Source organism: Aplidium turbinatum, chromosome 8 (genome assembly GCF_918807975.1).
Source record: "Aplidium turbinatum chromosome 8, kaAplTurb1.1, whole genome shotgun sequence".
NCBI classification, from domain to species: domain Eukaryota; kingdom Metazoa; phylum Chordata; class Ascidiacea; order Aplousobranchia; family Polyclinidae; genus Aplidium; species Aplidium turbinatum.
In genome coordinates this window covers 17,164,127-17,189,065 of record NC_137479.1, presented here as the reverse complement: position 1 = coordinate 17,189,065, position 24,939 = coordinate 17,164,127, and the positions used below count along the sequence as shown (strand labels likewise).

Sequence of the window (24,939 nt, the reverse complement as noted above, 5' to 3'; positions counted from 1 at the left end):
CTGGCTACGCTACTGTCAATGCCCCCCCCCCCCCCCTTTGAGAAAATCCTGCGTACGCCACTGATGGCATTATAAATGTTTTCAAAATGTGCTCAATATTCCATGCGCAAACAGGATTAAAACTCATAAACAGGTTTGAATATCTTAGCCAGATAGAGCATGCGTTTGGTTATTTAATGATTACAAATAGGCCTACAACCAATCCTTATTCGCTTACTTCACAATGTAGATATTAACGACCTATTTCAGCCTGCTACTGTGAGTTCGCTGTGATAGTAGCGAATTGCAGTAGGCCTACAATTCGCAATGAAAATTGGGCTAGAAAAATTGAAAAGTCTGAATTCTGAGGTAGGCTAAGAGCCAGCATCAAATTTTTGGTAAACTTGGTTGTTAAAGAATGGAGATCATCCAGGCATTGCAAATCATTTACGGAAATGACGCTCTAAGGAAAAGTTGTGTTTACAAATGGATGGAAATATTTCCAAGATGGTAGAGAGAAGACGATGTGTGTAGGCTAGTGAAAGACCGACAACCTCAAAAAGTTTTCCAAAAAATTCGATGCGGTTAAAAGACTAATCAGGAAAAATGAAAGATGAGCATTTCAGTCAGTTCAGATTCAATTCTGCATAGCCCAAAAATTCAATTCTCACCAATTCAATCCAGGCAAATTCAATCCACACCACTTTTCATTAGGCTGTCATTCATTACTACATGTGTGCTTCTCTGTTTTTGTTTTATTTTTTGCTATTTTTTTTTTTTGGTTTTGTGGCCGTGCTAACTACTGATATATAGCCTACTACATAATTTTTCATTCAGGCACGTTTTAAACCTTTCAAGGTTTTGCCACCTTTTCCCGTTCGTTAACGTGCTGGTAGGTTTATATCGATTTTTGTAGTTAGTATCTTTTTCGTCCCGGACGCGTTAATGACGAAAATAAAATGATTGATTGATTGATCTTTCTGCGGGTTTGGGTCTAAAAAATTGCTCCCACTTAAAATTAATATAGAAAACTTTTTGTTCAATCATCACAGGGGATAAAATATGGACTTACCGGAAGCATAACCTATTAAGGCCTATCAAGGGTTTAAATAAATTAAAAACGGAATTAACCCAGTAAAAAGTGTAGGCCTACCAGAAAGCCAGTCTGTCTTGAAATCGTCTTCCACCACGCCAGCGCTCTAGCTCATTTTGCACACGCTACAAAAGAAGTTTTGAGGGGTTTTCGATCTTACTGATGCTGCTTTATAGGGTCCATTGACATCGAGACTCAATGTGATAGAACGCTGCTTTTGTAGGCCATAGCCTATTGACTGTTGAAAGTTAAGATTTCATTCTTCTACTGTTTCTTTCAATGATCTTGCAAGTTTGTTGTCTATCTAAAGAACTTTTTTTCTTTTAAACTAGGCCTAATTTGAGGTAGGCCTGGCCTATTTTGATGGTTTGCCCAGAGCCGCTATAGGCCTATAATGGTTAGCCTAGCCTATGGCTTAAAATCACTGCTGTGCAATTGCAAATTTTTTTCTCATCTTGAAAGACATTAACTTATATAAAATTGAGTGAGCAGTGAGCACAAAGAAACTATCGTACGCCTTTGTGGTTACGGCATCTGTGATTGGGGGGGCGAATTGACATAGGCTTACTCAGTGCTATAGCCTATTCGAGGGTATACGGCGGTATGTACGCAGTATAAGTTATACTCTCTGCTTTTTCGAGCAACTTTAGTATGCTCTCTGGTTTTCCAAAAATAAATAATTTTGCACCTCTCGTCCAATTTTGATGTTGATATTTCATGTTATGGTAGAATAAAGATTAGTGTTTTGCAAGTTATTTATTATTTATCATTTTAGCAAATCTGACAGTATGCCCTGTGCTTTTTTTACGAATACAACCAGGCCCGGATTTAGGGGGGGGGGGGCAGAGGGGGCAGTTGCCCCGCCCCCCCCCGACTTTTGAAGCCCCCCCAGGGCCGTTGACAGGATTTCTCGGGCCCGGTACCAATTTATTCTCGGGCCCCCTTCATCGACAATGTTATGAATATAAAGGTTGTGTAGCCTACAAACTTTTATTGATGTGCTGAATGAGGATGACACATGCCGTTCAAAGTAGAAAATTAAGAGGAATATCATATAGGCTATATAGCCTACATATTATTATATTCTTAAAAATTTGTTGTATCCACAAATTTCCCCAACTGCGCAATTACGCATTAGGGATTTCTCCGTAAACCGCAAAATCCTTGCTCTCAATCACGATCTTCGTCAGTAGGCTATATGTTTAAAGTTGTTGGAGTTTTCGACTGAAATTAATTCTTTGTAAAGTATGCGCAAGTAGCTAGAAGTGATTACCACCAAAAAATATATATATTCAGAATTAAAAAGTGGGTGAAGAAAAATTTCATGGTTTTGACAAAAAAAATCGTGGTTAGGGAAATCACTATACCCAGAAGGGGGCCTGGAACTTTACCATCTGACCGCTGAAGTGGCTTTATTAGCCTCTGATGGCAATTCCTTTAGATCTGATTATATTAAGATATTGATCATAATGTTGTAAGTCGTGGGGAATCTTTTAAATTCAAGCCCCCTAAATATTCCGGGCCCGGGTCCAAAAGTACCACCTAGACCGAGTGGCGTAGCTAGGGGGGAGGGGGCGGCACTTTCAGACAGGACGTTTTGTTTTTTTGTTGATAATGCAAAAGTAGCCTACACGGAAAATAAAAGCAAACAGAATGGCAACGTTCAAAACAGTGGCGTAGCCAATGGAGGGGTTTGAGGGTTACAACTCCCCTTTGGCACGCATGTGACGTCACGATATTGAGAATGATGCTTTCAGTCTCTATCTCTCTAAAAAAAAGTTTGCCTAATTTAAAACGAAACTCCATTAAAAGAGCGAGTTTTGCCAATACCAAACATTCAAATATCTCAGCCAGGAATTAACAACAAGAAAACATAGAGACTTAGCTTTATTGAGTTACCGAAAAATTCCCAAGAAAACATGATCTTATCCTTTTGCTATGCCACCGGACAGCACCATATTACAGGAATATTTATACTAGGAGATTTATACCCACATTTTTATTGAAAATGCTCTCAGAATGCACCAAATCCAAAGTAACTTTTTTTAAATTTTCTGGGAAGGCCCCCCAGACCCCCGCCGCTGGGTGTCGTCTTTGGCGAGGACGCCGTCGGGCTTCGCCCGCCGGCCCTTAAAACCCCCCCTTTCAAAGTTACTGGCTACGCTACTGGTTTAAAACATACAATAATTCCACTTTAAGTCAATTAAAAAAATTTCATTTTCACATGCTCTTTTTTGAAGGGGCGGCAAAATCTGAATCCACCCTGGGCGGCACATTTCCTAGCTACGCCACTGCCTAGACCCCCCTGTCAACGCCACTGGGCCCCCCTATGTGAAATAAAAGTGATTTTGTGTTATTGTTTTCCTTTTGGCCTTTAAAGTTTCTGCAAAATGCTGTGCAGTACTGGACTGATGCTACTGTAGACTGTAGACGCAGAGATGTTTTTTTGCGCCGTAGGCTTGAAAAATTTTTGCACGGGGGCCCCCCGATCTAAAAGTTCCCCGGGCCCCCCATCAGCTAAATCCGGCCCTGAATACAGCACTGGGCTTACTGTATTTTTATGATTGAAAACAGGCACACTTCAGACCTCAAAGAGCCATACGTAGGTAATCTGTAAAAAAAGAAATGGATCTTTATTTAATTGTTTCTATTTTTTGCAGCGTAAAAAAATGCAAGTTTGAGTTGCTTATCAAGATGATTGATTGAAATAGAAATCCAACTGAGTTTTCACTTGCGCTTACCTTTGGGCAGAATAAAAATTTCAATAAAAATTTTGTTTTTACTTTATAGTTTATTAAATGGCAACTCTCTAACCAGGAAGACGCTCCCATTTTGTTTGTTTAGTCATCCATGATTGATTCCTTCTTTCGACATAGCGCTGTTGAGCTAATTTTCGTCGATTTGGGTTAATATTTGTTTTCTTCGTCAATCTTTTTCGTAAATATCACCGTCATTATGCGTTCTGCTACCAGAGGCATGATGTCGCGTGTAGTGCCAGGACAACAGAAGATAGCTGAAAAGCTTCTCATTCTAAACAACCGTGCCATTGGCATGCTCACACGAATTTACAACATAAAAAAAGTATGGAAATCTATTTCAATTTTTTAATTGCTAACAATTATTCAGTTAGTTATCCCTAACATAGACTCATGTGCTGGTGTATTAACTTGATGAGACGTCAAGGTGAAACGTTTTGTTCAGTAACAAAGCAAGTAAACTTGGACATCAATTGGAACACCAAATGAAGTTAATATATTACAAGTGCACCATGCTACCCATGCAACAAATAATTATTATTATTATGTAATTTTCACATAAAAAAAATAACAGTTAACTTTTGACGATCAACTTTTTTACAACTGCTGCATTGAATAGACCATGGACAATTTGGACATCTGTCAAAAATTATGATGAGACGAGTAACTTCAAGTAGGCCTAATAAACTATCTTGCTCTGAAACACCAAGATTTAATGTTTGAAATTTAGATGATTAATTCATCATCCTTATCCATTTTGATTATACAGGCCATGAATCTATCTTGATGTTCAAGGGGTCAAAAAGTGTACTATACTTAATTTTATTGGCAAGAGTTTGAGGCTTTTATATAGTGATAACTTAGCTGAAACAGTTCAAAATTATATCTGATGATTATTCGGCTGGAAAAGTAGAAATTCCATTAATATAAAATACAAATTTCTGCCTTTGCATCATATTTGATGCAACTTTCATGCACTTAAAATAAACTGTTTTATTTCATATATAAATAAAAACGAACTTAAAACCTTTGGTGGAAGTTGAATGGTAGACCAATAACCGTAGAATCGACAAGGAAGAAATTTTAATTTCCAGTTTTCGAAACATAAACTTTTTTACAACTCATGCTTCTCTTTTTTCCTTAATAATTGTGTAATGATTTACTTTTTAAAACCCACAATTTTTCCCCTTACAGCTCATGCTTTACTTTCTTCCTTGTCGGTTCTATGGTCAGGTTTTAGTGATTACCAAGTTGAATAATATATGGCATGCTGCATATAAAAATCAATAAATCTGTATTTAAGCTATCATTTACCTGTACAGTATCATATTTAATATCTGTGTTATTTTAAATGATGATTTCAATCAGTGTATACAATATCTATCCACACATATTGTAGGCTACATTAGTACTGCATGTATGGATATTTGCTGTAAAGTTTAGTGCATTTGATTCGGGGTTGCAAACTTTCTTATTTAAAAACACATATGTTTCAGGCATGCAGTGACACTCGATCAAAGCCATCATTTTTAACGGATAAGACACTAGAGTCTGGAGTAAAGTTCATTGTTAGGAAATTTCCCCATGTTGACATAAGAAGTAATCAGGTATTTGAATATTATTGAATTTCTTTAAACAGAGAATTACGCTTTATTTCATTACTTAGCTCAAGTGGTTAAAAAAATAGTATTTTATTGGGGCCTTCTATTTATATTTTCATGGATATAACAAGCATAGTTTTTTTTTTACTTCAAGCAATAACTTGCACAATAAAGAGTGCTATGGCATATGGGTGCAAACAGTCATACATGTGAAGTTGAAGAAAGTAACTTTTAAAAAAGTTGTGTATGAAAAATGTAATGGTTGATGTATTTGTTTTGTAGTTGGCTTAGTTTTAAAGTAAAAAAATCCCTATAATTTCGGAAACTAACTTGTTTGATGTGTTGTTGATAATTTTTTCTGAAGCATTCATATCACATTGATGATTGAGTGGCGTCCGTTTAACTATAGCCCTAGATTTCTCTCATGATTATGAACAGTAGGCTACGCTGCTCAAAAGAGATATGCTACAACCCTTTTTAAGGCTGTAGCCTGCTGTTCTAATGATTGAGTTTTGTTGTAGCACTTTAGCGGTAATCTAAATGACTCTAAATCGCAAAAAAACTTATTGAAACATGTGAGCTGTGTTGGATTCATAGAATGAGACAAACTGCATAAAAGTGAGAATGTATATCATTTTACTCTTTAAAGGTTTGGCTTCCTTTTAGGCAGTGTTAAACTTGTTGAAATAGATGTTCTGCTTTTGGCAGTTTTTGAATGTGCATTTTGTGCAATGGCCTGCCAGTTAGTGTATACATATATTTACTTTTGTGCCAGTAAACTTGGCTTTCAGATCAAGAAAATATTGAGTTTGGTATCAGTTCATTTTTATTAGTGCTCAAATCAAGATAATGGAGTGAAGCTAATAAGTGCACAGTGCACAAAACTACTTTGACATACACTCTAGTCTATTATAATCTATATGAGTATAATTGGATAAAATATGTGGTTAAAAGACTAGTAAGTCAAGATTACTGTTCATTATATTTAACCTAGTATAGCGACAACTTTACTGCAGTAGTTTTGTAGCGAATTCATGCATTCAAGTTTCATCCTCTGATAGTGGGTTTGGTGCTCATTTAAAGTGTAGACTACATTTATAGGACAGTTTGCATTCATGTAGCATAGTTTTGGGTGTGCAGCATTTATTTTAAAAAAAAGCTTTGTATCCACCAAGTAGTAATCTAAGATATTGTAATATTTATCTGACAAATTCATTTTTTCACTGAAGCTTTTGAACTTTATAATATAGATTGTGGGGAAAGTACTATTAGTATTTAAAACAAAGTACAGTGTAGTACCTTTACCATGATGGTCATTAGTCAGCAATACATTCAAAGTATGGGCCTATCAGTTTTATGATAAACTGTTTCATGTTATGACTGCTAGTTGCATGTGGTTAATAGCTCATACTTGGCTGCTAGCCAGACCTCTGAAACTTTTTATTTCTTGTATGTAAGATGGTGACATTTAACACTCGTAATCATAGCTCAGCACCATTTTTATATGTTTATGTCGGATCTGCTAATATTCGGTGAGTCCGATTTGGTGAGTTCCTAACCTCTAACCCCTAACCCTAAAACGGCAATGATAATTAAGGCTACGGTACCCAATAATTAAAAAAAAAATTGAAAAAATCACCTGATAGGGATCGGACTCACCGAAACGGACCATTCCGGTTTATGTCTGCCAATTTAGTTTTTGTCACAATATTATCTACTGTGTCTTTCTAGCAATCAACGTGTTGTCACATGTTTTGATTAATCACTAACAAATTTGTTTTATTTCTTTTCACCAACGCCATGAACAGTCTGTAAGTATGAACTTTGGATTGCTTGCCAATTGTCATGCATTCAATGTCTCATGTTTTAATGGTCATCAATAGAAGATATGAATTGAATTTTCATGTGTATTTTGCACATAGAATGCTTATGTATTGTGAATTGATGCAGTGTTGTAGAAGAGCCTTCTTTATACTCTTTAACTTGATTTATTGTGCTTGTTAAAATACTGGTGATAAAGTATGTTTGTTGATATAAATATCAGCAATGTTGTGTTAAAGGAATGTACATGTTTATGATGTGAACTGTGTTACATATTTCAACTACTATTGCACATTTGATGATATGGAGAATGTTCAGCTCTCACTCTTTTTTTGTACATATTTACCACAACTTGAAAAGAGTAGAAGCTTGCTTCTATTTGCATTAGTGCACCATAACTTGTCAAGTTAAAGCAGTTTTGTTCAAAATTCATAATTACATGGTTATATTTTATTGTTAAATTATGGACATTGAAACTTCAGTAATTTTATTTTTTCCATTTTATTTTTTGTTATCTGTTCTGCATGTATTTAGAAGCTTTGCTGGGTGTGGTTTATGTCAAAATGTCTATAATACCAATATTTCTAATTCTTATGCTCCCTTTTAAGCTCCATAAAAGCTCTTAAACATGTTATCGGTATGCTATCTGACGGCTACAGATGGGTAATATTGTGGAAAATTGCCTACATTGTTATGGATTTACTGCCTTGAAATTCATTGCGTTACCTGGTGTCATTTTTCAACGTTGCTTATTGTTCTGTACATTGTATTTGCTACAAGTTATTAGGCCTACTTAAGTTTGCTAGTGTTTTTAGATAATGTTGCTTCTGTATATAAGAATGGTCGTTGCTTGAGCACTTATATAATGTATTTTATTTTAATCTTAGATTGCATGTTGCTTATTCACTTGTTGATTGTAACTTTTGTTATTCAGAATCAGTTGGCTGGTGTCAACAACGCCAAAAATGATATTCTCAAAGGCCTGTCCATTTATTACAACACATTTGTTGATGTCATGGAATTTAGAGTAAGTGCTGCTGCAGTAATTTATTCAAAAGTGTTGAACGTTTTATAATATTGGATCTGTTATTGGTATTTTTGTTAAAATTGAAAGTTAACTAGACATATTGAAATTATTTTTTGGTTGTTCCTGACAGAAAATCTAAAGTTACCGATGATTTTTGAGTAAGCGTTTTGGAAACTCAGGGATGCTATTTTAGTCTTTGAAACAGTATGAAATTCTTGCAATAATTACATTCTTAAAGTTGTAATGGGCACAATAGATTACATTGTTTAAGTTATTGACTGGACGTGTAGTAGATGTAGAAATTATGAAGTATGGTAATTCTATTTTTATATATATATTTATTATTATTGTTAGATCTATTTTAATACATTTCTTAATATGGGCAAAGTTTTCTTTTAACCTTGTAAGTTATATTTGTTTGCATAGGATCAATACATGGAACTTCTGGCTACATTCGACAGCCTTTCCATATTTTTGGATATTGTAAGTTTTCAACACTTCAAGGCTGGACAATTTCTAGTCCAATTCCTTCGTTACAAATGGTGCATTCTTGAGAGTTTTGTGTCATACTTCTTTCTATCATTGTCTCTTAAGAGTTTAAAATGTCTTGTGGATTTAGCAGCGTAATTTTGAAATCATGTTTTTGGTTGATAAGCGAAATCATCAAAATGTTGGAATGCCTATAGGAGGTTTGCCCAAGCAGAATCTCTCGTTGATAGCCTAAAAGCCGCTAAATTCAAAATCAAGCTGTAACCGATTCATCTTTTATCAGCTAAAAACCGATTGCACATTTGGGATCAGATTGATCCGTGTGTTTCCTCTGCAGTTAAGGACGAGCAGTATTCCGACGTTTTGCCCATTAATTTATAATCTTTTTGTATTCGTTTGTGAATATCCTTAGGCCTACTGATGTTTTTGTGTATTTACTAGAATTTTTGTGTTTACAAGTAGTTGTAGCAATGTTAACATGTTCAAACCAAAATATTTAACTGGCTACGGCACCATCGACAACAGGCGAACCAAGATGTCTTAGTGTGGTCGGTTCTTTCAATCACTGTCTTTTCACAATTAGTTAGTTTGAATTTTTTCTCCAATTTGTTCAAATCAAGACAACGACGAAAAACGATTTTTAGACCAGGCTAGTTTGCAATTATTGCAATGTTGGCCAATGATCGAAACACCCAATTATTGCGAAACGTCGTGTAGATATCGCAAAAATCAAAGTATGACATTGTGCCACGTTTGCTCAGTGGTGGTCCTGTGCAAAAGTTGCATTGCGATAGAATGCTTGGCGGCTAAGCAATTCGTCTGGTGTCATATTTTGACTTTTTCGTAATAATTTACCACCCTGAGGCATCTCTTGTGGCGTATTGTTTGGATGTGTGTTGATATTGTGACATGATATGCCAGTTATGAATTATAATCGTGGCTTCAAAAGATGGTCTGATAGCTTAGTTTGAAAAATAGCTGACTCAATACCAGCGGCATAAATGTAGGACTAACGCTTACTCCTCGATGTATATAAGTTCTTTGCTGTGTATTACATCCATTTATAATACAAGCTCGCTGCCACGCCAAAAATCTCAACTTCAAATATGTCACTTTACCGAAGAATTGACGGTAATTTACTAAAAATGTGGCCGTGCGTATTTTCTGATCAATCGAGGAATGTGGGTTGATTGTTTGTTTTTTCAAGTTACAAGTCCATGAGTTTTTTCTTAAACCAACCTAGCCAACAAAAGTTAGTTATTTACATCGTTTTAACAGAAATGTACATAAGACGACTCTTCACCCGGGCAGGCGTAATCTTTTCTTTTCAGACGGTGAACTACGATCTGACAGCCAACTTTTTGGAGCTGATGGTGCGCTATGTCTCGCTCATGATCATCGTTTCACGCATCGATGATCGCAAAGCCATCATCGGCTTGTACGACCACGCTCACGACATGATCCACGGAAAGATGTACGACTCGATTTAAGCTTTTATTGTGGTAGAACTTTAACTTTCCATAACTTCATGGAGATACGATATTCAGAGGTCTACACATTACACATTATTATTATTATCTAAAGTAACTTGCCGATTGAACCAAATCTACGTCATCACAAATCCGTTATTGCCAGAAACGGATCCAGTTTCCTTTCTGTAGTATTTGCCTATACATGTCAACTACCGTTTGGATAGCTACCAACAGATTTTTTTCCGATTTAGCTGATTTGTTGATGCATATGGACTGGATTATGTTTTGCTTTAGATGAGTGTATGCTGTTGTGTAGTGCCACTGTTTGTCGATTATCTCAGCGGCTTATTTAAATGCACAGTATTTAAATCATCATCTATGTATGTTTCCTATTCTCATTGTGTAGACTTAGTTTCCGAGTCTCATTGTTCAGTTTAGATTTAGAATTCACAGCACCATCTTATGGTGCAGCGCTTAATTTATTCAAATTCCTGGCAAGCTGCTATTGTGCAGTAAAATTTCATCTTGAGCAAGTTTTTTTTGCAATGTTAAGACAGTGTTGTATACAGAGCATAAAGTTATCTCCGGTGTCATATATCTCGCTACTTGAAGTATGCACTCATTTTTATGTTGTGATCTTGCTACCTGCGAGATAGGCACCCTTTTGCGCAAACATTTCATCCACATTTCAAACCCTTGAAGTTTTTTTCCTATTTATTGGCGTGCTGGTACACCGCTTGTTCTAACTAGTACCGTCTATTTCTTTCCGAAAACTTTAGTTCGAACAATAAAACGATAACTTTCGCTATGGTTGAACTCGTTATGTTTGCAGGGATAAAGATTTTGCAAGATTGGGTCAGTTAATTGTGGATTATGAGAATCCACTGAAAAAGCTGATGGAGGATTACGCGGCGCACAGCAGGGTAAGCTATATAAAGTTTCTTTGTGTATTCAATTCTGAAATATCATTCATCAACTCCGTATTTTGGAATGTCGATTTAAAAGTCAAAGAATTCTCGTTTGGTTCCAGCACACTTAAAACTGCACCAGCCTAACGTTTGATCGTGGCATTGCACATCACAGGGTTTACCACAAAGAAACCCGGATGTTTTTTGGTAGAATATTCTCATAATAAACTCCAAAATAGTGTTGATCTCTTCTCAGTCGATGCACGCCGCTGTTTTGTCGCTTCTTCAAGTTTATCCGCAACGCAACATGGGAGCTGAAGACTGGCGATCTTCATCCCTTTTCAATGTCGTGGCCACCCCGGCTCAGATGCTCAACCCGGCGCAAACTGATAAGGTTAGTTTTTAAAGTTATCAGGTTAGCGGCTGTACACTAGTTGTAGTTAGGCCTATGTTACAGCGCAAGTTGCGCAAACTAAGCCTTTCTTTTTTGCTGTAGAAACTACTAGTAAAGTTTTATTCATATTTAGTGCAATAAAGTTATGTTTCTTAAAACTTAATTTTCAGTTGTCGTGTTGTGTTTACGGGCCGTTTTATCTAAGGAGGAGATAGCTTTCCTTCGCTGCAACATGAACGAATGTATTTAAACAACATGTATTTCTTTACAGATGCAATGCGAATATATGGACTTGGAGCGCATAGACAGATGGATATACTTCGGCTACCTATTCTGTCATGCTTCGTTAGTTTCTAATCAAAACGCTACGGCCGGTAAGCTTGTTCATTAGTTGGCTGCACTGCAGCCTAGCTCATGAAACCTAACGTAATTTCAGCGAGTACATAATGACTGATTGGATAGTTGCACTGGCGGCAACCGACGGCGAGGTCAGATTTCAATGACGCTCGATTGTTGCTGCCGGATGCCTTTTTTCCCTTTCGACCAGAGTTGCCGGATTGACATTTCAAAAAGTCTAAACTTTTTAATGCAAACAAATTTATCAAGTGAATATGTTAATCTGTAACCCATTATAACTTTTTTTGATTGTCGAGGAAAATAATTTGTTAGAAATCAAATTTTCAAACAAATTTTGACTTTTTGCTCTCTGGTATTAAATTTTGCATATTGCCACAAGTTGCAGAATTAAAAAAGACGAACAAAACATTTTCAAACATGCCAGTTCGTCTTGTTTGTTATGATACAATGCATAAGGCCCAAAAAGCTAACTATGTGGAAGGGTGCAGACTGCAGGCTGGCAACCCTAGTTTTCGTACAACTTGAGCCGCCACGGTTCAATAAAGTTGAATACCACTCATGATGGTTTGTTACCATTGTGTACAGCATACGCTTGATTTGTCAAAGTATCCAGCACCATTGATGTGTTTATCTATAAGGAAATCACTCTATTTTTGAGGGATTCAAACAACAGATTTATGAACCCCAAACCTATATCATTGTTTTAAAACGAAGTTTTAACACCAAGCCGATAGTTTGTTGTCTTAGGGTCTAACATAAAGATGCACATTGCACAATATAGTACTGCATTTATTTTACTATCCATTGCTGGAGCAAAACCATTATGTTGTTGTATTGAATGAAATCATTTGTTTGATTCACCACACCGGGCTTACATGCATTACTTTACGTTGGCAGGGTTGTGGAAGCCGGTTCTGCAATCGAGTTTCTGTCTTACGTTATTTCGTGATGAGGTCATCATGATACATCGCAGCGCCGAAGAGATTTTCTCTGGCGTTAAGGGGTGAGATTCAGCTGCAAAAACTATTTTGATCCGATCGACGGTAGCTCATTTGGAAGTGCAATACTAAAGAAAATACATCTTTGGTTGAGAGAGTAATCCGTTTTTTAAATCCATTATAAATTTTACTTTGCATTTGCGCTTAAGATTTTGCAATATCATCAGTGCAGTTACTTCATCGATTGAGTCCTTTATTTTATTATCAAGCTACAACAAGAAAGTGTCTGAAGTGAAGGAGTGCCGAGACATATCCGCTCAGCAAGCTGGCAAGGCGCACAGGGAGAAGAGAAAGTACCTGCGGTCGTCACTCAAAGAATTTGTAGCCATTCTTGCGGTGAGATGCAATCCTTTCTTGGAATAAAACCCATGTGCAAAACAGAATTTATCAACATTCACAAGTTGGAGTCTGACATCACTTTTGACTAAAGCATGCCATCTATTTAAAACAACGGAAAAACTGATCACATTGCACTGGTCCATGTGGTGTTACTTTTGTAACTCTTTGCCGGTTTCTCCGATAGACTGGCATATTCAAATGTATAAGTGTTTATTTCCTAATATGTTGATTTCACTCACACACCAATTGTTTTTGCCTTCAGGATCAACCTGGCTTGCTGGGGCCGAAGACTTTGTTCGTCTTTATGGCTTTGTCTTACACTCGCTACGAAGTACTTTGGCTGGCTAGACATTCCTGTAACTTTATCAAGAAAGTCAACGCTGAAGATTTTGTTGACCGGTAAGTTACAAATAACACAGCACACTTCTATTGGCAATTGATGATAACGTGCATAGGTCTATATCTGGCTTAAAAGCGAGTTCAAAGTTTTAATCATTCAAGTTTTGTACGAGACAGTATTTGTTTGTACTGTTGTTTTCCAGTTTAACAACCAGTGGATATGGTTTGTGCGCATAAGTTTTGTGGACTTACTTTGTAAACATTATTATTCCTACAGCCATTTGGGGGAGTTGCTCTTTTACATGGAAGAGCTCCGTTTGCTGGTGCGTCGGTACGACGAGGTGGTGCAGCGGTATTACGTTCAGTACATGTACGGATATGACTCCGTTGTCTTGAATGAAGCTGTGCAAAACCTTTCTGTGAGTTTGCTTAGTGTGTTTCCCGCTAGCTATACGACGTAGAACAAATGTCTGAGTTAAGCTCTTGATAGTTTGCAGTAATTTTTTATTTTATTAGTGAGGCATGAAACTTAATTACTTTGTGTAGTTACTTAGCGCGTAGTGTACTTAGCGCGTTGGGCTCGCAGTCGAAAGCCTGCATGTTCGACTCCAGCCACCCGCACTTGCTGTTGTTTCTCTGGGCAAGAAACTTTACGATAATTGCCTCTACCCAGTGATCGATTTCGAGTAATGGGTAGTACCAAATTTAAGTCATAAGTAGAGTAGACAACCGGAAACAGGCGTTGCAGTCGGCTGCAGCGTGGGTCAGGTGTACGTCGGAAGGCGTACACCGATGCATAGCGCTCAAGTCCGCTTTCCCGCAATGCAGGATAAAGATAATAAAACAAACAAACAATATCATCAGTCGCTTTCTTTTCGGTTTTGTAGCTGTCGACCTATTCCTGATCTAGAAAAAGTAACTGTTGACATCATTTCACATCGCCAGGCGGCAACTTTTGCCACCTGAATCCTGCCGTTTAATTAAACTTTAATCAGAAGCGTTCCATTTATTTTCTTGAGTCTAGCACGCCCAACTTTCTTTCTGTCTTTGTTTAGCTGTTGTATCTTTCCTAGGTTTGTCCAGAAGACGAATCAGTGATTATGACGTCAGTGGTGAACACGATGACGTCATTAAGCATCAAACAAGTGGAACAGAAGGAATTGTTTGACTTTCGGGCCATGCGTCTGGATTGGTTTAGATTGCAGGTTGGAAGAGTTGATTAATTTTTTTGTTTCTTTGTTGTTTTGTCATACGGCCAACGTATTCTTTGTCTGCTAGTTGGCAATGCCAACTTGGCATACTTTTGTCGGCTTGTTACTTTGCACCTTTGTTTGGGCAAGTTTTTTATCGGATTTGTACTTTCAATCTTAAGTTTGATTTTGTATATTATAGATTGAAGTACTAGCTATCAAGTTTTTAGAAAAACACCAGTTAAATTCAATCAAACAAAGAATTAATGGACAAATGAAGTTTTCCTGTATTAGAAGTGCTTATATTTGGCACAGTAATATAATATTTTTTAAAAATCAACTTTGTTGCGCCTATTGCTTTTTCAAACAATTCAAATAAATCTGTATTCCACTGTTGCTAACACATTCGTTGGTTTGATCACATGTATTCGCAAAACTTCCAGGCGTACACAAGCGTCAGCAAGGCAGCATTGAGTCTTCGAGACAACGCGTCATTGGGTCGCCTGATGAACACGGTTGCCTTCCACTGTCGTGTGGTCGACGAGTTGGATGAAATGATTGAAGAAGCATCTGATCTTTCAACACTCAGGTAAGGTCTTATAGCTTGAGACCAACAGTCGGTCTTAGTTGTTGACAGCGAGTGCTTTGATAACTTACGTATTTTTTTTTATCTTTGTAAATATTGCATACGCTGAATCAATGCAAAAAAGGAATAATATGCTGACTGAAGAAGACTTTTCTCTGCAAACGGTGTTGTTGCTATTCATCGTTTTCTTTTTGACCCACGCAGCTTCTACTTGACATTTTTCTCGGCGTCATTCAAGCGATGTCTCGAGCTCCCTGCACAATCTCGCTTCACCATCGCCTTTCCTCTCGTCTGCGGACACTTCATTTCTTCCGTGGTCGATTTCTGTCCGGAGGAGAGAGCTCACATCCGAGATCGTGCCCTCAACTCCGTCAACCAGTTCCTGGATGAGATGGCGAAGGAGGCAAGGAACCTCCTCTTCAACATCGCCACTGAGCACTGCCAACTGGCAGACCAGGCAAGTCGTGGCGATCAACCAGGAGTCGATTAATTTTAAACTACAATAGCACAAGGAAACTCGAAAGGGAATTTACAAGTTTCGTCAGCAGTTGAAGAACGTCACCAGTTGATGAACGTATATAATATTCAATATTCATACTAGTGCTATGAAAACTTCAAAAATTGTTGACGCACCACATGAGTGAAGTATTTCTACTTTTACTTCAAATGGCCTGGGTTTTTCTATTCAAAACTCCCCATGCTGTTTAAGAAATAATTTTATGTGGATGGTTTTTTCTCGACCAGTGAATCTGGGACATGTGCTTGTCACTTCCTCTCGTTTGATCATTAACTTATTTTTTTTGTGTTTCAGCTGCTGCCGAAACAAGCCGCAGGTCATGTGAAGCAACTCCAAGCCAAGAAAGCCAAGGCGAAAAAAGGAGCCAAAACTAACGCACAGGAATCAGGGAAGCCCGGTGATGAAAGCAAAAGGAAGGACCGACTCTATGTCACCAGGTGCTGAATATTCCCAATTATAGCAATGTTACAGTAACTGTTTTGACCGCATAGAGAAATACGACTCCATATAGATTTGATGACGTTCACAAAATGTTGGCTTGGATTACCCGGCAAGTTACAAGGTGGTGGAAACGTCATTCATTGAGATGTGTTTTAACGGTTTTGTTCCACAGGATGGACAAGTACCACCTGGCATTGGCAGAGATATGTGCGGCCATCAACTATCGGCCTAACTTCGTTGTCTGGGAGCACACTTTCTCGCCCAAGGAATACTTAACCGCTCATTTGGAAACACGATTCGCCAGGTAGCACGAGTATATCTTTGCATCCAACGTCTCGAACCACACAGATTCCTCTTCTATTATTCTATCACAAACAATCTTGAAGTTCTTTCAGTTTGTATCCTTTTGACAAAGTAAAACTGAAAAGGGTTTCACTCTCGTTTTTGGGTCTCTACACATTGGAGTTTCGTTATACGAAACTGTTTGATATTTTCCGGTTCAGGCTGTACATGTGTACAATGTACATCGACCATACACACTGCCGTGGCTTATTCGCAACATTAAAAAAAACAAACTCTACGGCTTTATACTCAACGATATTGATCTTACGTAATAATTAAACTGACGTGCTCTATTTTATTGAAAAATTAACAATACTAACCGAAACTTGTGTATTGCAGAACACTGGTTTCCATGACTTACAATAAAGAAACAAGTGAAATAGCGAAACCAAGTGAATTGCTTTCGAAGCTGCGAGCTTACATGGCAGTGCTGCAAACTGTTGAGAATTATGTTCATCTGGGTAAGAAATTGCATAACTTCTATTCCGATATTTCTACATCCCTGTCGCGCCGGGTGGTCCACCACACATTGTAGACTTAGTCTGACCACGATATGTGGACGGTGGACGCCAAAGTAACATTCCATCTACTTTTTCAGACGTGACCCGCATATTCAACAGTGTGCTGCTCCAACAAAGCCAAATGATGGACAGCCATGGAGAAACCACCATCACCACGCTCTACACTCAATGGTGAGATGTGGTATTGTGAAGCTGTACAAAAATGACAAATCTTGCGTTTTTATCATTGTTGCTTCTTGGATGTCCAACACAAGTCAATATTGACGTGGCAACAGTAGTATAAAAGTAGCTCAAAATCACACACAAAAACTGCTATCAAGCATTGCAGATCAGCTTCTAGTCAAAGTTGAAGCTTGCATGTTGGCTTGGTTTGTGCATGTAGGAGGCCGCCATGGTTCAACCAACACAATTATGGTACCATCCTCCGTCCATCATGTGGAGAGGAAGTTCTGTGTGCCTTTGATAGTGAAACCAAATACTGGCTAGTCTCAAGTAGCCATTAGATGCAGTTCGAGAAATATCGCCGATTTGTGATAGTAAAACAAACGGCATATCTTCGTCCTCAGTTGCTCAAATCAGAACCAATATAACCCCCAACATTTTTTTAACCTAAACTCCCCGTCGAGTTTAATTTCCATCATTTCCATCCAGGTACCTGGAGGTGATGTTAAGGCAGGTGAGCTCAGGAAACATCGTCTTCTCGGAGCTTCGAAGACACTTTGTCAAGATGTCGAACGCTCACGATTCCTCAAGCAACCAACCTCCCGTTAATCCAGAAGATTATTCAAACGTCCAAGGTAGAAACAACATCACTTTCACGTTTACTTTAATTTATTATAAGCACTGATTTGGTATTTTTTCAAATGCATTTTGACATCTCTTTCATCTCCAAAGAAAACGACTGACACCGAATCTGCCTATTGATGATAAAATAAGATCAAATGTGTTTTGTCACTCTCACTCTGCCTTCTCGTTTCCCTTGCAGAGCTGCGCGCGTTGGCCCAGATCATTGGTCCTTATGGAATGAAGTTTCTCAATGAGAGCCTCGTTTGGCACATAGCCAGCCAGGTCACGGAGATCAAGGTCAGCACTTTTAATCTCGCTCACTTTATTCAACAAGAAACAATTCTATTGACGAATTTATCAGGCTATTCTTATCATTCTTAATTACCGTGCAGAAAGATAATTTTTTTATAGATTGATCGCAGCCGAGCAGCTAATACGTCGATTATATAATTATGTATATTTAATTTTTAAGCTATTAAGTTTCGAATTCCACTTGGTTCTATCGTCCATGAGAATGTTTTATTTCAACACTTCATTCTTTGTTCGCTATGCTGCGAGGAAATTGTTGAAACTCTAAATTCATTGCCGGGATTGAATCACCAGAGGGGGGTTTCATTGTGGTGAGATTTTTGCGATTGCCTTTGTCCGCCCATTGCTGCGGACAACTGAGGCCTGACGTGTGTCCTGCTTAGCACAGCGAAACGGATTCAAGTGTTTCGTCTTTTATTATCGTCCGTGTCTTTTTGCGATAACATAAGAAAATGCAATGATGGCGGCTGCATCAATTGAACAAGTGTTGTATTTTCATTATTCAAACTATTTGCATAGCGTGCAGTGATCCAGAATGCCACCGCTCTCACCTCTATTCGAACCAGCGTTCATAAGCCCCGCGTCATGAGCGATCTATGCAACAAATTGGACGGTACCTCGCTGCATTGCACTGCTTGAAATTTGCTGACGTAACTGCGTTGGTTTAGCGTCTGATCACGTTAAAGCTACGTCAAATTTAGAAAAATTGTAATCAAGTTAGCCGTTTGGCTGTGCCTAACATTTGCGATTGTTGACTTGATCAAAAAACGATGAACATCCATTTGCATTCATCATCGATGTGGTGGAAGTGCAACTTGCAATGACCAGTATACCAGTCTTAACATTTGGTAACTAACAAACCAGCAACAACTTGACCGATCTGCTTCGGATACTTATCATTTTTGCATTCTTTTTTCGTTGGAGCCATAACTATTCAGCCAGCTGATGGGTCATTTATTTGCATTGATTCAACATCGACACACGTCACGTCTGTGGACGTTGAATCATGTAAAAAAACTGATTTGCTGGCTGGGTAAAACACGGGTCTAACAGCATTGCTGTGCTCTTTGCCGACATTCACTCATTTTTTGTTTATTTTCTACTTGGCAATTGAACTAACAAAACCCCAGGTATCAAGGATGTCTTTTTTGTTGATTTTACGTGTTTAAACGTTGGATCAACGTAAAGGTGTTCATATTGACACCTGCAGTTTATGCTTGTTTGTGTAGAAATCAGTTGTGCAAAACATGGAGACCTTGACGGCGTTGCGCACTAACTTTGACAAACCTGACCAAATGACAACTCTCTATAGAAGATTGGAGGGTAATTTAACATACCGTTGTCAAGCCACGTCATTGGATGTCGGAGTGATGTTTAAATACGTTGTTTTAACATAGAATGACTTGGTTTGATAACCGCGGTGCTTAACCAACTAATGGCCATGCTCTAATTTGCAAAATTGTATTATCAATTAACGTTAAGCGATTTTAAAGCAACGTTGATTGCAGTTTTTTTTATCGCTTGCACGTCTGGATGACGAAGCTGAGAAAATATGAATTTTTAATTGCACAGATTTATCAAAGTGTAAAAAAATGTTTTGTCCCAGGATTTAATTAAATTGCAGAATCAAATTTGTTTCATACGAACAAGTTAGTTTTATTTCATGTAAAGGAGCAAGCAAGACCGCATGTAGCCTACAGTGGGTTGTTGCACTTACCTTCAATTGACCTTTTTAACTCGCCACAGCGTGATCTTCTTTTTATCGCATTTTTTGTTTTTGTAAATCTTTTTCAACGCTAATCCAAGTATCGCTTTGACGCAGGCGTGGAGAATATTCTACTGCGCATGACAATCATCGGAGTCATTCTTTCGTTTCGTGATACAGCGCAGGAGGCGCTGAACGGGGTGAGTTGTTACGCCCATCGATTTCATTAAACTGTAATGAAATTGTTTCATTCTGTTGATAGTCGTGCTACATATCTCCGCTCATCATCGGTTGGTGTTGCTTTCAGGTTCTTCAGCAACGGATTCCGTTCCTTATCGCATCGATTGAGGATTTCAAAGACCACATCATGAGAGAGACTGACATTAAGGTATCGCTATCAGCAATTGTTTGGTTACCAAAATGCGCATCTATAACTATCGCGCTTAGTAAGGTCGCATTTTAAAATCATCGTTTACTCTTCTTCTTCTGTAAACGATCGCAACGATCGTTTACTGAAGATGGATAAATCAACACCAGGGCTTTTTTAGCTGTTTACTTTGTTAAGTGTCTGTTCCGTACTTGATTGAAGATTGCAAGAAATTTAGCATTGTTGTGCATCAAGTTACGCAAGGTGACGTTCGGTTGAAGAAGTTCACCTCGGTTTGTCATGCGTGGCTTTCAGGTTGTGATGAACGTGAACGAGCTAGCAACTGCATCCGGTCTGGTCTGTGAGATTGATCCCACACTCTGCACGGCTCTCGCCGCGCAAAAGGTGAGAAGTCTTTGTTGATTCAAAATTTTTACAAAACCTAAATGTAAACGAATCGGAAAACTTTGGAATTTAGTGGTTACAATCAGGGCTGTGGAGTCGGACGAAAAGTATACGAAACCTACTCCTCGGTTTATAACTGGCAGACTCCGACCACGCCAAAATTCCTCCGACTTCACAGCACTGGCTACAATGTCTTTTGCAATTAAAACGACTTCATTAATGTTTTTAACTTCATTCAAGGTTGAAAATGCTGATGAGGAGTATAAGATCTCATGTCTCTTGATGGTTTTCATGGCTGTTTCTATTCCTGTGCTTGCCAGAGATGAGAAGTCAGTCTTCCGTGCAGAGCTGGTGGCGCATTCGAATAACTGCCACTGCCTGGCCAGAGCTATCAATCATGTTGCGGCTGCATTGTTCACCGTGCATCGCGGTAATGTTGAAGATAGGCTCAAAGAATTCCTTGCGGTAAGCTCGTTTACGCATCATTTGTTATCAAATTTGGTGCTGTCGTGTCCAGGCTTATGCTGAGGTGGTGAAAATTTTGATTAACTGGACTTAAAAGGCAAGAAAGCTCATTTTCGCATTCACTTTCGGGGAAGTCTTTAGGCTGTGCCCATACAACAGTGGTTTGTACCCGGTAGGTGTCAACGCCCTTTCGTAGGTCGTACCAGCCTTTTCACCACGCAGCCAATCTTGATACAAATCAATATGGAACTCTAAACAAAGTACGACAATTTGCTTGTTTGAAGCTTCAAATTAATACACTTTACATTTTAGTTGGCATCTTCGAGTCTCCTCAAACTTGGTCAAGAAAATGACAAGAATAGCACTCGCAACCGGGAGTCCGTGTATCTACTTCTTGAACGCATTGTTCGATTTTCTCCTTTCTTGACCATGGATCTCCTCGAGTCTTGCTTCCCGTATGTCCTCCTTCGAAACTCATACCACGCAGTCCGAAGAATGCAGCCTACGAAAACAACTGCTCCTGTTTCCAGAGCGGAATCAATGAAGGCTGGGACCACCCCTGCTTGATTAGTATTTTATCTTGCACTTTCAAGAAGCGTTGTGGCGTGTGAGCGCCTCAAGCCGCAGACTTATCGTCACGTCATGCTGATATAAATTTTGTTGCTTCATTTTGAAATAGTGTTGTATCTTTGCTGCTAATTGCTATGGAAATTAGGCGAGCCATTCCGTCACGTCCTCCGAAAAAAAGGGATAAAGAAGGTATTGCAGTTGCATGGCCTTCTTACAGTACAATCAACGTGATGTAAATTCGACTCAAACCGTTCATCGAGTGAAACTTGTGTTTTTATTTGAGATCCTTCGCCTTTAAACGTCAATCTTGTTCCTGCTTTTATTAGCGGTCGGCTTCTACCCAAAAAACAAATCCTCCTCACTGATTTGCTGTCTGGGTACTCTCATGGACCTCCCAGCCAACAAATCAGTCCGTCTGAAGACATTGAATCAATGTTAAAAAGGTCTAATTTGCTGGCTGGGCTATCATTGAATATGTCGAAATACTGTGTGCAACATTCAACGTTGTTTGTTCTTCGTGGAACCATCACCTTCCCCGCCAGTTTTTCGCTTTGCTTGTTGGATGAACGTATATTATAATCCTTGTCTAATCACAAATACAATACAAAGAAAACTGGCTTGTACTGTACACTGCATATTAATGCGTGTCGCATAGAGTTGCATACAACTGATACTATAGATATTAGGGTGTCCCACTTTTAGGCGACTTTTCAGAAAAATTAGGTTCGGGTCAAATTCTGAATGGATTTTCGTCACTGATTTCAAAAATGACGTTATTTTTTCATTATGACGTCATCTTGATGTGCCAGCTAGCGGATTTTTGCTATTTTGGCCTTATCACGAATATGGCAAGAGCTAGAGACTTGGAACTTGTGCCAAAATGACCGGAAGGGACGATTTCCCATTTGTTGTCAATACAATATGAAACGCTAACTGCAACAGAAAAGAAGTTATTTTGAAAAAACATGTTTTTGCTCATTTTGGACAAAAATATGAGAAACACGACAGTTTTGCTACTGTGACGCTTTTATTTCGGTTGTTAAGTTGCTGTGCTGCGCCACATTGTTTAACAATTAAGTACAGTGGTAGTTAGTCTAGCATATTGTATTTACAATTGATTATATACCTCAGCATTGATTTTTACATGCAATTGCATATTGCAATTACTAATACTAGCTAACTTTAAACCCTTGATCATTTCGTTCAAAGATCTATCAAACAAAACCACCATTCAGCAACACAACACAGTTCAATGGGACTATTTATCACACCATACTGTGCAAAGCAGCACAAATGCGCAAGTCTGTTTTGGCCAAATCGTCTTGGTCATCTCGATTCAAGCCGTTCACATCGCGTTTCAGTCTGCCAATAAAGCGCTCTGTTCCTCGATTGTTGATCATACGCAAAAACACTGATGGAGATGAAAAACATGCAATGCGTGGAGCCATCTTACCTTCTTCGGAGAAAAAATCACTTAAGTTGTCACGCTTCAAAAGCGTCTGCTCGATATCAACGTTTCTTGGAAAACTTTTCTGTCTTGCCGCATCAGCAGCAAAAGGCGGAGCTTCAGCGTGGAGAACTTAAAGCAACGTTTTTAGGGCTCAACCATTGGGATGCATGCTTAACGAAATGTTTCAGAACAGCGTTGAATACTGGTTCATCTACAGATTTATATGCAAGTAATAAATCTCTTGCAAGCCGTACCAATTGAGGGACCTTCAGCAGCGGAAGGTTTAAGATGGATGACTAAAAATGCTCGCAAATAAACACAAACAATAAAAGAAACCATACGTTGAAGTTTAGGGATATCCTGAGGCCTAACACAATACCAAAAAATCAGAAATCTTAAGTAACCACTCGCTGTTGTTATTCAACGCGCATGGGACACCCTTTCTTGACGATAAAAAAGTAGGTGTTTTAAATTTCCTGGAACATTCATCACTAAATGCACTGCCATAGCAAGAAGACACATATGGTCGCTCCGAAAAGATGAATCTTAGCTTCTTTCTTGTGCTCAGAAAACCATAAGATCTTGGCTTTTAAATGATTTGCGGCTATAGCTGTGATAAAACTTTACAATATTGTCGGATTTTCAGATGTTGGGGCTTAAGTTTTGATATTTTCTTAATTATGTTCATTAAACCACCATCTTCGTATGCATTAGGGCCTTTCACTTTGCCTTCCAAAAAGCTTTTTGCGTGTGTAAAATAAATCTTATTTACATGGAAGAGACATTCAAGAGTGTGTACCACTACTACTACCACTGTACTTAATTGCTAAACAAGGTGGAGCAACTTAACAGTCGAAATAAAAGCATCACTGTAGCAAAATTGTCGTGTTTCTCATTTTTTTGTCCAAAATGAGCAAAAACATGTTTTTTCAAAATAACTTCTTTTTTGTTGCAGTTAGCGTTTCATATTGTACTGACAACAAATAGGAAATCGTCCCTTCCGGTCATTTTGGCACAAGTTCCAAGTCTCTAGCTCTTACCATATTCATGATAAGGCCAAAATAGCAAAAATCCGCTAGCTGGCACATCAAGATGACGTCATAATGAAAAAATAACGTCATTTTTGAAATCAGTGACGAAAATCCATTCAGAATTTGACCCGAACCTAATTTTCCTGAAAAGTTGCCTAAAAGTGGGACACCCTAATAGATATACAATAATTATATTTGTCCAAAGACCGCTAACGTTGACGGTAGGCTAGTTCATGGGAGTCTAACGTCTCTTGTTCTCCGTGTTGCGAAGGTTGGACGACAACGAATGTCTATTTTGTCTGATGGCGTTTCTCCATGCCAACCGGTTTTGAGTGTCGACCGAAACAAAATATTCCAGTCGCAGATATTCCCCAATGTTGTCTACAATGTCTAGCCAACGTTTCCATGGACGTCTTCGAGGGTTATTCCCAAGGACGTCAATAGACTAGAATTTCTTCGGCTACGTGTCTTCTTCTATGCGTTGCATGTGTCCGTACCAACGCAGCATTTTCCATCTCGACATATTCAAGCTAATGGATGCCAAGCCTTGATCTCAGCTTTTCCATCGTCACTACGTCAGAAAGTTCTTGGATCAGATCTATGGCACCATGGCATTGTCGTTGCGCCATTGCCACCAGTAAACAAGAGCATTGCCAGCTCGATTGCTGAAACATGCTACTT

The 24,939-nt window shown here is 38.4% G+C and overlaps 1 protein-coding gene across 2 annotated transcripts; it reads left to right on the top strand.

The window, feature by feature from the left end:
- The first annotated feature begins 3,965 nt into the window (after window positions 1–3,965).
- On the top strand, window positions 3,966–22,393 carry LOC145775111 (nck-associated protein 1-like). Of its 2 annotated transcripts, none has more exons than XM_082586318.1 (27): window positions 3,966–4,153; window positions 5,325–5,435; window positions 8,185–8,277; window positions 8,704–8,760; window positions 10,098–10,240; window positions 11,071–11,161; window positions 11,403–11,540; window positions 11,812–11,914; window positions 12,795–12,900; window positions 13,105–13,231; window positions 13,497–13,633; window positions 13,851–13,992; window positions 14,647–14,778; window positions 15,207–15,352; window positions 15,554–15,806; window positions 16,161–16,303; window positions 16,480–16,611; window positions 16,989–17,110; window positions 17,248–17,341; window positions 17,822–17,967; window positions 18,156–18,253; window positions 18,785–18,878; window positions 20,088–20,170; window positions 20,278–20,358; window positions 20,653–20,742; window positions 20,983–21,207; window positions 21,520–22,393. In XM_082586318.1, exons 1-27 carry the CDS (start codon window positions 4,028–4,030, stop codon window positions 21,772–21,774), a joined length of 3,468 nt encoding a protein of 1,155 aa, XP_082442444.1. In that variant the 5' UTR covers window positions 3,966–4,027; the 3' UTR covers window positions 21,775–22,393. The 2 variants fall into 2 exon arrangements, with proteins under 2 accessions (XP_082442444.1, XP_082442443.1); XM_082586317.1 differs by lacking the exon at window positions 18,785–18,878 and adding an exon at window positions 19,495–19,588 and having other exon boundaries at window positions 3,968–4,153.
- The last annotated feature ends 2,546 nt before the right edge of the window (window positions 22,394–24,939 follow it).

Coding starts and splice junctions, on each gene's coding strand:
- LOC145775111 (XM_082586318.1), top strand. CDS start 4,028: ATGCGTTCTGCTACCAGAGGCATGATGTCGCGTGTAGTGCCAGGACAA. Junction 13,993..14,646: donor AAGCTGTGCAAAACCTTTCT/GTGAGTTTGCTT, acceptor TATCTTTCCTAG/GTTTGTCCAGAAGACGAATC. Junction 17,342..17,821: donor ACCACGCTCTACACTCAATG/GTGAGATGTGGT, acceptor ATTTCCATCCAG/GTACCTGGAGGTGATGTTAA.